This window comes from Symsagittifera roscoffensis, chromosome 3 (assembly GCF_963678635.1).
Source record: "Symsagittifera roscoffensis chromosome 3, txSymRosc1.1, whole genome shotgun sequence".
Classification (NCBI taxonomy): Eukaryota; Metazoa; Xenacoelomorpha; order Acoela; family Convolutidae; genus Symsagittifera; species Symsagittifera roscoffensis.
Window position 1 is genome coordinate 72,586,643 of NC_087064.1, and position 13,291 is coordinate 72,599,933.

General features: G+C 35.8%; 1 protein-coding gene across 2 annotated transcripts in view; it reads left to right on the plus strand.

Annotated features, from left to right (window-relative positions):
- LOC134842582 (uncharacterized) overlaps positions 1-13,073 on the plus strand; it is a 57,054-nt gene extending 43,981 nt beyond the window's left edge. For both annotated transcript variants that reach the window (XM_063858989.1, XM_063858990.1), the window contains one exon: positions 12,115-13,073. In XM_063858989.1, the coding sequence (XP_063715059.1) occupies positions 12,115-12,651 (537 nt within the window). In that variant the 3' untranslated portion in view covers positions 12,652-13,073. The remainder of the gene's footprint in view (positions 1-12,114) is intronic.
- The last annotated feature ends 218 nt before the right edge of the window (positions 13,074-13,291 follow it).

A 13,291-nucleotide genomic window follows, 5' to 3' on the forward strand; every position in this document is an offset into this window, starting at 1 on the left:
TAATTATAATTATGGTCTGCAAAATTGTTTCTAGTGATCGTTTTGCGTGTTTTTGGCGGTATTGTCATGGGTCTGTATGTTTGGTAATCCATGTGTGAATATTTTGGGGCAACCGAAGGTTTAACGGTTGATTGTAAGGTTACCTGTGTTTGTGAAGGATTTGTTTGGTCGTATTGGTGAAATACTTTGTTGTGTAGTTGTTGTGTGTACGATTTCTTCATTTATGAAGTGTGATGGTGTCTGGATATCTTGTTGAGTAAGATTCCTAGTTCCATTGAGGTTTTCATTGTGTATGACTGTAGAGTTTAAACTATTATTTTGCATATCGGGTAAAAATATATTATAGTTTAATGGTGTTGCATCAATGGTTAATGGTATTACTCTTACATAATCTCTTATATAAGATATCGTACTTATTGCTTGGCTTGAGATTGATTGTGGGAAGTTTATGAATACGGGATGAGACCATTCGGGGTACCAAACATAGTCTGATTGTTCTGTGATGGAAGTATCATCGTTTGAGTTTTGGGGTCTAAAATTTTTTCTTGCTTGTGAAATTAAATCAATATTATGTGTGAAATAATCTATTATGAACCATGCCAAAATCTTTTGTAAGTCGTGTTTTGTATGTTGTGAAACTTCATCTTTCGTGAAATTTTCTTTAATTATATTTAGAAAACTAGAGAGTAGTGTGATTTCATGTCGTACTCTTATGTGTTTAGATGTTTCTGTCGGTGAAACATTTGTGATTGGGATTTCGTTTTCTAATATCGAGATATAACTATATATTATTGCAAAAACTTCATTGGTGAATATGGAGTTTGCTCTTTGTGAGTTATGATATTGGATGCTTTTTATATATTCCGAGAATACTTTTGAAAATTCTAAATCAAGGTCGTCTGTTTGAATTATATATTTATTGTGATTCTGATTTGGTGAGCTGAATTCTATGGAGTAGATTCCGTATTGTTGCGTTAGGTTACATATATCTTTTAGATAGTGATCGATAATTTGTCTTTTGATTTTTACATCTGGGAACTCTGTTTTACATGGACTGATTCCGGGTTCAAACAAATTTAAGAGTAAATTTTTGCAAAATATATGCTGTCCTCTATCAGTGGTTGCATCTACTATAAAGGGGAAGATATCATCATCATCTGGACTTTCTTCACCTGGGGTGTGTGTTGAGCTCATTTTTTCGTTTGATGACTGTTAATATGTAATTATCAATGTGTCTAATTGGTTGATTCCAATTGTATAAATGTACTGGTTTGTGTTTATACTGCTTTTTTATTCTTCTTTTTCCTCTTTTTGATGAATTTGAAGTTGTTTCTGAGTCAGAGAAATATAATTGATCGTGAATTGGGCAATTTTTATCTATTGATTCTTTTAGTTTATAAAGTTCGTCTAAACTGTTGGTTTCTGATTCTGAAAATGCGTTGCGGTTTTTGGAAAATCTTTTTCGTGTAATTTGTCTTTGTTTAGTTATTATTTTTCTCTTTAGTGTTTGTCGTTTTGTTCGAATATATCCAACTGTTTGTGTATGAGGTGTGATTACAAGGTCGTATTTTTTGTTATCTATTTCACAATTGTGTAAAACGATTGTTTGTTTATTTCCTAGGTTTTTAAATGACATAATGTTTAGGATGACGGGTGCAAAAGGTTGTTAAATGATTTCTATTTGTTTAAACTGTTAGTCCTTACGATTTTTTTGTTAGCCTAACCTGGGTCTATTTGTTCAGGGTTGGGGAGAAAAGTATATCGATTCCGAAGAATGATTTTATACTTTCTCGTGGCTAGTATAAGCTAAGGTGTTAACTTACTTAATCTTACTTAAGGGTAGTGATTGTGTTCAGGGTTGGAGAATAGTAAATCGATCCACAAGGTTCAGGTATAATTAGAACGCGAGTAGTTCGTTAGATACTATTTTAAACTTACTAAGTCTAAGATTTATCCTGGGTCTGGTAAGAGGGGGGATCAAGTGAAGGATGAATAACCGAAGTTCTTCACTGTTTATCCTAATTTGAATGATTAGTTTTGTTCAAAAATTTCTATTAGTCCTGGGTTTTTAGAAAGGGTTGGATAGTGAATCGACGTTTGAGGTCGTTAGACACTAGTTAAGTGGGTGGGGGAGAACAAAGTTGTTCTTTTTGATCCAAGGATAGGCCTTGATGATCAAGTTTTAAATTTAATTATATAGAAAATGATTTAAGATCCAAGGATAAGCCTTGATGATCTGATTTTAAAATTAAGTGAATTTAAGTTTTAAAATGATTTAAATTTGTGTAAGGAAAAGATTTAGTATTTTTATGATATTAGTGAGCTTATGAATGCTGTTATGTTTAGGTGATGAAGCTGGAACAACAGGATGATTTATAATTACTAACCATTTATTGTCATGCTACTAATTTTTATTTTGATTTTCAATAAATATTTTTCAAACATGTTTTGTATATTACTGCAGAATTTAGGAAAACGATCTGAGATCTTTTTATCAATCGTTATTGTATATTAATAATTTTGTTTAGCGCCTGAAATGATTTTGAAGATTGACTTCAAAATTTTATGTTTGCAAATGAAAATCTAAATTCATTGCTAGTAGTATTCTAAATACAAAAGTTTGTTCTGGCTTTTGCCGAACTATCATATAACTATATGGTAAGTTTCTGCTTTGTCGTATGTCGTCTCTGGTTCGAGGTCTTCTTCCAATTCCGGGTAGTTCTGTTATCGTTCGGAATATTGGCTCTGATCTATTGAGTCGTAGAGACATTTCGATTAAATTATTGTCGTATAACATTTTGTAAATGTTTTGTCTAAATTCTAATCTATTATTGGTTAATTCTAAGCTATTAAGGTCTTGTTCGAGACTTATGGTCGCACCAGATGAGTTAGGACCGAAGTGTATACATCATAGAGTAATTTCGGATAGGGTACACCGTCTGCTCGTCACGCTATCTTATTTTCGGCCGGATAGATTCGTGCAACTTCTTAGTCTAATACCGATCCTAATCTTACTCTTATACTATCTAGTCTCAGGTTGTTTAACTAGTCTCTGCTAGGCTCAATAGATCTAGGGTATACTGGTTTATTGCGGCTGCTGAAGTACTCGGGAGAGTTCAACTAACTTCTAAGTTAAATTCAAATCTCTCTGGTGCTGAAATTACAAGTAATTTCAGCACTTACAAATAAGTGGATTGTTAGTCAGATGGATCATGATTGGTTTATATTAAATACTTTACATTGGTAAAATATCTAATTTATCCAATCATAAAATGTAGTTTAGATCAGGTTCCAATGTGAAGCATATCGCGATGGTCGAGAAAATCCTAACTAATTTCGAGAGAAAAATAGGTTGTTCAATTTATCAAAATCAAATTCGCAAAATCGAATGCGAATGTCTGGCTCATCGGATCACACTGTCGGGCACCTCAACGCTGGTTAGAAAAGCAGAGCCAATCGACAAGCTAAAATCTTTAAAAAGACTTTCAGAAGTCGATTCTTTCAAGGATATTAACAACAGCTTGCATAATTACTTACCAGCCCTGATATCAGCCCCTTCAAACCCCTTTTTAGTAAGATAAAGAATTTTTTTGATCGTCGGAATGTCAAACGGCGTTTAAACAAACTATGGCAAAGGTAGCGAGCGTAAGCTAAATTTAAGATTTTCGAAGTGTATAGAAGCAATCGATTAGTGTGTAACGCCAGTTAAAAACGGCTTAGGGACTTGGTGGACAGTTTCGCCTCCAAGGCGGCGGCCAATTTTGCTTTGCTTTTCTTTCAAGGTTTGAAAGCAGCCATAAGAAAAACAAGACTGCTCGCATCAGGTCGAAGCCCTAAATGTTCCGACTGCCTTTTAAGGTCTATATTATAAAGCAGTAATAACATGAAAACAAAACTGCTCGTATATCAGGGCAAATCCCTGAATGTTCCGACTATCGCTTAGTTCAAATCGAATAGTTTTTGGGTGTGAATTCCCATTTTTACCAAGGTTCATTAGCACCAAAATGAAAAATTGGTCCCATTTGTACCAAAATTATTCAAATCGTTTTCTGATTGGTCGAAATGTGAGCCAACGAAATATTACATTAATTTTCTACTGTTCAAACAGAAGAAAACTAAGCAGCAGAACAGTGACCGCCGCAGTCGCGCCGACGTGTTGCAAGCTTGCCAACAGAGGGTAGGATTCTGTTCGAAAATTAGAGAGGGTTGTCGCCGCAAAGCGGCGACGCGCACGTAGCGCGCCCATCGGCGACTTTAAGCCAAGAGCTTAGAATAGTCGGCTTAGTAGTCTTCGGGCAATTGAATATTTTTGATACAAACGCGATTGATTTTTTAAAATTGGTACAAATGGGACTGATTTATCATTTTGGTACTTGTGAATACCACCTCTTTTGTGAAACAGAAATATTGAAAAATTTTAAATTTTGGACAATATCAAAGTGTTGAGTCGTACAAAATAAATACGACCCGATTAGCTAGCCTCAATTCAAACTGGAACGCTTTTGTTGTGCGGGATAATTCGCCACGCATAAACAATTCGCGTTACGCTATCAGCAATATGAAGAAGTTCTCCAAAGCGCACATAAATTAGTCCAGAACATGGCCAATTTGGCAATTTTGAAACCCCCAGAACTTTCCAAAAAATAATCTGAGGTAAATTATCTTTTTAGATTTGAACTCAGGAAGTTGATATCTTCAATGGGGCATCAAAAATTTTTTGTCGAAAACTATTATTTCGATTGGCTAAAATTGACTAAAAAAACCACACCGAGCTTATATATTCCGTTTTTTTTTCGAAAATCGAATCAAAAAATTAATGTAATAAAAATGTTTTTTTTTAATTTAGATTTTTGAGAAAATTATATCACCCCACACGCCAAATATAGAACAAAGTGATAAATTTCACAGTGATAAAAAAAATCGATTATGGCAAATAAGCGTTTTCTAACCAATTTGGAACGATTTCTAAGAGGCACTGAATCTCCGCTTGCGCATTAATAGCGCGAACTATATCGCGCGTTAATTGTCCCAAACTGGCCAAAATAGCAAAATTAAACTTCCATAACTGTACGAGAAATGACCACAGGTGAAATATCTTTTCAAATTTAAGCTCAGGGTAACAATATCGTTTGATTCATATAGAAAAATTCCGTCAAAAATGGGTAGTTGAAAAGTCGCAATTTGTCTCAAGAAAAAAAACCAACAGAGCGTAAATATTCCGTTGCTTTCGTTACGAAAGTCGGAACAATTATTCACTGAATGAAGAAGCATCGCTAGCAGTTTGGGGACTGCTTAACTTGGGGCTCAACCGTACAATCTCCCCCCTCACCTTAGTAACCATACGTAGAATTTCCCCCTAGCCGCATATTAAATTTGAAAGTTAATTCTCTATAATGTATGCATTTCGAACAAACGCGCTCATAAAATTAGGTGTCAAAATTTTTATGTGGGATTGCATTTGAATAACTCAAAAACTCGAAAAAGGCCTAATTGGAGAAAAAACAAAAAAATCACAAGAACGGTAACACGAAGCAGGACGTACTTGAGGAGTTCAGAAACGCAGGCGAACAAAAAGACCTTCAAAAACGCCGACCGTCACAAACAACAAATCTAGTATTTTCAAACCAGGATTTTGATTTGGAAAGCTAGCGGGAAACATCTATGAAAGAAAAAAAACAATCGGAAAACGACTGACGTGACAAAGATGGGATAGGTGATGAAAAATAAAAAAAAAAGATCAAAAAATTTTTGCGTTTCAGCTGCATAAAACTGTACCCAGCAAAGGCGTTGGTATGTAAGCTCAGCACTAAAAAAGTTTTGAAAACTGAAATTCATTTGAAACACAATAAAATTTTCTGTATCAAATTTTTGATTTTTTTGTGAAAAGGGAAGTTTCATATATTCATACAATTCATTAGAACGATCCAGTTGGTCTTAAGTTTGTATTTTTACCCTTTTTAGTGACGTTCATCTGCCTTTGTTCCTTGAGAATAGGTGATTCTACTGTAAATTCGACTAAATGCAAATTTGTCTTAAATAGTATTACCTTGCATTTATAGAGGAGGCTTAGAACTGTACGCTACGATAATTTAAAGGTCGAGTTTATTATTAGCCTATGGTGAACCAATCGTAACAGAGCGATTTTTAGCCTAAGGTGAACGAATCGGAACAATCAAATTTAAACAAGTTCAGATTTTAAAGTCATCATCGATAATTTTCGAAAACGGCAAATTAGGTCTTTATATGCGTGTAGAAACATCATAGACCCTCACAGGTACCTACCTAGCACTAATAAGGTCCTGCAGCAGGTTGGTCCACTATGAGGCAACAATTTCCTGAAATCTCGGAAAAATCAACAAAACTCCAGGTTTTAAGATCGGCTACAAAGAGTGACCCCCGCCAACCCAGAGATCGATTTTGACAAATTTTGAGTCATCATCCTGCACAGCCTCCTATAAGTCAGAAAAGTCAATTTCCCGGCGATCTCGAAAAATCCACTTGTTGCCCACATATTAAGATCAGGGATAAAAATACTTTTGGTACCCCCTGTGAAAAAATACCAAGATTCCAAAAATTTCAACCTATATAGATTACCTTTATATCACCAATCGGACACATGTACGAAGTCAGTCCACTAGGAGATGACAGCTTCCCGTAAATATATAAAAAACTTTGTTTGCTATTTATTAACACTAGGTATAAAAAACTATAGCAGCCCCCACCATCACAGAGAACGGATTCCGAAATATTTGAGGCCAATCATCTTTATGGATGGCGCTATTCAAAAACAAATGCAACCTAAGAATAACAGGAGATAAGAAGTTTCGGATAAACAGCGCTGACAAATGCCCTAAAAAGTAGTCCCCACCCTTGAATTCTGGATGTCGTTTCTCGGCTCCCACTGAACGCAGGGAGGCAAATCTTTGGCATATGATAGGTAATGACCAGGTTCATCGTTTTTTATAATCTGAGACCAACTGGACGTGTAGAACGGAAGTTATTATCTTTTGGGAAAACATCCGTTAGAACAGATTGGAAAATTTACGCAAATTGATGAGCGAGGGATAATTGAAATTATGGCGGCAATAGTTAATGGAACCCGACCCGACAAAAAATACCTGCTGAGTGAAACCCCTTCGACGGCACCTTTCGTTGTAAGAGCTGTCTCCCGGGAAAAGGGATAATGGAACTTAGAAAGGGGATAGCTTAGTGGGAGTTGTCCCATTATGTTATCCCAAAAAGTGTTAATGGTATATGGATGAAAATTGATAGGCAAAATTACTATGAAATTCTGAACTTGAATATAAAGGAGTGACCCCGGGTGACCTAGGAGGGACTTTTAAAATACATTTGGACGTTTAGGACCAGAATCGCATAGCAAACTCAAGCCACAACCCTTGGGAACGAGAATCGGTCCCTCTACTTATAATTGGGAAGAAAACTATCTCTTGTGAAAAGAAGCAGAACCTGAAAGGCATGTAGCTTATACATAAAAACATTGAGGTAAGGAATTAATTAAAGTGGACTTGGAAAACATTGGTTTCAACAAAGCTTGGCAAATGAGCTAATAATAGAAACTCAATCAGACTAAAGAGAAGTAGTCTCAGAGGAAACTGGCAGTAATAGAAGCATATCATGGAATTAGGTCTCCTAAATAACATGAATGGGTGGGATATTCACTCAATTTGCAGGTGACTTTTTGACTTGTTTTGACCCCCCAATAAGCGAAAGCGAATTACCTTCCTCTGATAGCTAGAAGGTCGGAATTTGAGTAGAGTATAGATTAGAAATTCAGATGCTTGGAGCGAATTATCGATCCAAAAAAAAGTGACTTTCTATATCTCGGGAGGTCGGAACGTTAATGGAAAAACCTAAAAAACCCTGGGAGATTGCTTTATCAAATATAGCTCGGTTTAGAGGTGAAACTCGAATTAATGTTTGCACAGCCTAGTTAAATATACCTATAATGAACTTGGTACTGAGGACTAGTGTCATCAGATGAATAATTCAGTTCAGAACTTTCGAAAGGTTTACTAAAGTAAAAGTCAGCACTTGCAGGGACGACATAACTATAGCCATAACTAAACTCAAACAGACAAACATTATAGAGATTAACAAGCAGCCTAACCCCTAGGCCTAATAATTGATTCTGAGTAAAAGTTTTGTTCGCTCGCAGTTAATAAGAGAAAACAGGGATGGCGAAGTTAGTGAGGTAGTTGGCTCTCAGAGTTGGAGAAAAAGAAATTGAGAAATTAGAGAGATCAGTTAAAGTACCCCAAGGGATTAGTAATCCGTAGAGACACTATTAATTTTAGCAGATCGAATTGAGCAGTTGTTTGGAATTACTGCATGTAACTCTTCAGTTGGAATTCTGTAGAGACAGAAAATCATATAGTTAGGTTAGCCAGGAGTTGAATAGTAATTAGGAAATTTTGCTGATAAATAGTGGACTCTTTCCTTTGTTTAGATTGTAAGATATCATTCTGGCCACTTATAGCATTCTGTTTTTGGAATTATATTATCTGAGATCAATTACGATTAGAAATTCTTGCGATAATGTCGAGCCCAAAGAGCAGTACACTAAATGGGTAAGTAACAGAACACAGTACAGATTACTTGACACCAATTTAAGCCTTTTGGGATTGTGGATAGCAACGAATCTCGATCGCCCCGCTGAATTTATTGTCTAGGGGACCACTTTAAAGTGCCGTTAAGTTAGAGTGTGTGAAAGGACCTAGAGAAGCAATGCCCTAAACATACAGTTCGATCACCTTTGAAAATATTGTTGGCTAGTACCAGCCTGCCATGCTGTGGCTGTCATTAAGCCAAAACAATTTTTGTGTGAGAAATAACTTAGAATTGAGATGGTTGACGTATTTATTATATGCTTCTGAAACGTGCGTTTTGCAATTTTTTAAAAATTATTTTAGACCGAATTTTCAAGATTATAAGGTCCAAGTTCGCCAAGGTGTTCTGAAAAATGTTTTGGTCATGTTTTTTCGATTGGTTAGAACTGACTCAACAAGAAAAACTACACCGAGCTTATATATTCCGTTTTGTTTCGAAAGTCGAATCAAAAAAATAACGTAAAAAAAAAAAATTTTAATTTAGATTTTTGAGAAAATCATCCTCCCACACGCGCGAATTATATCGCGCGTAATTTGTCCCAAATTGGCCAAAATGGCAATGTTTAAATTGTCATAACTGTACGAGAAATGACCACAGGTGAAATATCTTCTCAAATTCAAGCTCAAGGTAACAATATTTTTTGATTCAAATAAAAAATTCCGTCAAAAATGGGTAGTTGAAAAGTCGCAATTTGTCTCAAGAAAAAAAACCAACAGAGCGTAAATATTCCGTTGCTTTCGTTACGAAAGTCGGAACAATTATTCACTGAATGAAGAAACATCGCTAGCAATTTGGGGACTGCTTAACTTGGGGCTCAACCGTACAATCTTTCCCCTCACCTTAGTAACCATCCGTAGAATTTCCCCCTAGCCGCATATTAAATTTGAAAATTATTTCTCTATAATGTATGCATTTCAAACAAACGCGCTCATAAAATTATGTGTCACAATTTTTATGTGGGATTGCATTTGAATGCTGTTATTGACCTTGTAAATTAATTCTCAAATTAATATCCTGAAAAGCGCTTGTTTTCTCCCCCTTAATCAATTTGGAGTTAAAAAATCCTTAGAAATTGAAAGCAAATTCAAAAAACTCGAAAAAGGCCTAATTGGAGAAAAAACAAAAAGTCACAAGAACGGTAACACGAAGCAGGACGTACTTGAGGAGTCAGAAACGCAGGCGAACAAAAAGACCTTTAAAAAAGCCGACCGTCACAAACAACAAATCTAGTATATTCAAACCAGGATTTTGAGTTGGAAAGCTAGCGGGAAACATCTGTGAAAGAAAGAAAGAAAAAAAAACAAACGGAAAACGACTGACGTGACAAAGATGGGATAGATGATGAAAAATAAAAAAGATCAAAAGATTTTTGCGTTTCAGAGTTTAGATTAGAAATTCAGATGCTTGGAGCGAGTTATCGATCCATAAAAAGTGTCTTTCTATACGCCGGGAGGTCGGAACGTTAATGGGAAAATTTAAAAAACCCTGGGAGATTGCTTTATCAAATATAGCTCGGTTTAGAGGTGAAACTCGAATTAATGTATGCAGAGCCTAGTTAAATATACCTATAATGAACTTGGTACTGAGGACTAGTGTCATCAGATAAGTAATTCAGTTCAGAATTTTTGAAAGGTTTTCTAAAGTAAATGTCAGGACTTGCAGGGACGACATCACAAAACTCAAACAGACAAACATTATAGAGATTAACAAGCAGCCTAACCCCTTAGGCCGAACAATTGATACTGAGTTAGAGTCTTGTTGGCTCGCAGTTAAAAAGAGAAAACAGGGATGACGAAGTTAGCGAGATAGTTGGCTCTCAGAGTTGGAGAAAGAGAAATTGAGAAGTTAGAGAGATCAGTTAAAGTACTCCAAGGGATTAGTAATCCGTAGAAACACTATTAGTTTTAGCAGGTCGAACTGAGCAGTTGTTTAGAATTACTGCGTTTAATTGTTCAGTTGGAATTCTGTAGAGACAGAAAATCATATAGTTAGGTCAGCCAGGAGTTAAATAGTAATTAGGAAATTTTGCTGATAAATAGTGGACTCATTCTTTTGTTTAGATTATTAGATGTCATTCTGGCCACTTATAGCGTTCTGTTTTTGGAATTATATTATCTCAGATCAATTACAATTCGAAATTTTTGTGATTATGTCGAGCCCGAAGAGCAGTACACTTAATGGGTAAGTAACTGAAAACAGTACGGAACACTTGACACCAATTTAACCCTTTCGGGATTGTGGATAGCAGTGAATCTCGATCGCCCCGCTGAATTCATTGCCCAGTGGACCACTTTACGGTGCCGTTAAGTTAGAGTGTGTGAACGGACCTAGAGAAGCAATACCCTAAACCTACAGTTCGATAACCATTGAAAATAATGTTGGCTAGTACCAGCCTACCATGCTGTGGTTGTCCTTGGGCCAAAACAGTTGTTGCGTGAGAAATAACTTAGAATTGAAATGGTTGACGTATTTATTGTTCGCTTCTGAAACGTGAGTTTTGCAATTTTTTTAAAATTATTTTAGACCGAATTTTCAATATTATAAGTTCCAAATTCGCCAAAGTGTTCTGAAAAATGTTTTGGTCATGAAATTTTCATCAGTTTGAAATTTACTGACTACCTTTGTTTGTACTTTATAGGAAAGGTTCGTTTAAATATTCTTGAACATTTTTGATTTCGCCCTTGAATTTTAGGATCTCAAAATTATAACCACGCGTCTTGTAACCGAATATTTACAACCCCCTACACTTCAAGCCTGTATTAAAAAATAATCAGGTCAAAGTATTTTGCAACTTCTGAGCAATGCCCGTTGCGAAAAACGATTTAGATTTAAACCAAAATGAGTTTGCCGATGGTCAAGGCTTTGATTTGAACTTAAATAGTTAACCGAATGACATGATTGAAGTTAATAACCGAAACTTGTAAACGGAATAAAACTAGCGCTTAGCTTAATTTTCCCAGCGCCACGAAAAAACGCAAATCAGTTTTTTTCATAGTAAATAAACATAATTATTTGCATTTTTGTTATTTTTCGAAAATTTGAAACATAATACTTCATATTTAGTTTTTAGACACTTTTTTTGACCCATCAGATTTTAGGCTTATGAGACAACTTTTCGCCAAAGTGTCTAACAAAAATTTCGGGTCGTCTATCATTTCGGGTCGTCTAACAAAAATAAGCCCACAGATTAAACTTGAGCATTAAGTTCAGTGAAGTTAACAAATATTCTTCAATTTAAATTTTTTGCTGCGTTTAGAAAGGAGTGCAGCCTGTATTTAGACAACCGCGTATTCATGCTCGTCAGTATTTAGACAAATACTGTACGAACCAATCAGAATAGAGAAAAGACATAAATAATCCAAAATAAATAATAATTATTTATTAATTTCTTCTTTGTCTCGATTCTGATTGGCTGAAACAGTATTTGTCTAAATACTGACGAGTCTGAATACGCGGTTGTCTAAATACTGATATTTAACCGTTTAGAAAGTAGGAACGTGGGCGATACTTGCGGACTGCGACGAGTGCTACTACAAAAAGTACGGCATTGACTGGTCAAAAATACTTGAATTTGGACTCAAAGTAGGTACGCCTATCATTTGTGGCATTTTCTACTTCTTTGTTGTAAAAGAGCTTCTGTCCACGAAGAGAGTTGCCAACAGGAAGCTGGAGGAAACCAAACTGATGTTGGCTAAAGCGTTCGGACTGATGTCTCTGGCGTTCTTAATCTTCGTGTTTCCGAGTTGTATCGTGCAGTTGGCGATGACGATTTACGAGCGTAAACACATTCAGTCAAGCATTATTGTTATGGGAACTCCAGAACAACTGGTTTATGAAAAAATAGAACTTTCTTCAGCAGCAATGACATATTTCCAGAGTTTTTTCTTCTTCATCAATTCAATAATTCTGGTCGCTATTGTGAAACCCTTCCGAGAGCCACTGGAAACGAAATGGGACAAACTGAAGCAATGGTATCGCAACAGAAGGTCATCTGCAGAAGAGGGGCAACACGTTGCTGCTTAAACAATTTACCCCCCAAATACTCCCCCACTTTTTCCTTCATTTTTAAACTGCATTTTATGTCACCCCGGTTGAAGTTGCGTTGCCGTTCAGGAAGGTACCCCACTTTTGTCTCAGTGTCTTTGATACATATAAGGGATGCCCGTCGGAAATCATAATTTTATTTTGCTAAAAGTATGCACATCAGTTTTGCATTAGTTATTGATGGAACTTGAGTCATATTGATGGAATATTGATGAAACATCGATTGCACAGCTTTTCTGACGCCTTTAAACTTTTAATAATTTTTATCTTCCTAAATTTCTATGATCACAAGTCATTTTAGCTCAAGTCAGCTTGACCCAGCTCAACTTATCCTTCTCCACCTTTTCCTTACCTATGGCAAATTGTATTATACTAATTTGGCTCATTATACCTTAATGAATTAAAACTTACCCCAGATTGTTTGATAACTTCGTAGAAGATACTCTGTCGGCGTGAAAACAAAACAAAACACTTTTGCTGAACAACAGCTTGAAGAAAAATGCGCAGTCATTTAAACAAGCGCTGAATCAAAATGAGTTCACTGAACAAAAATTTGTCGGCAAATTGGTTTATTTCCTGGCCTGAATTTTTGCAATTGTATTATAAATAAAGCCAGGTC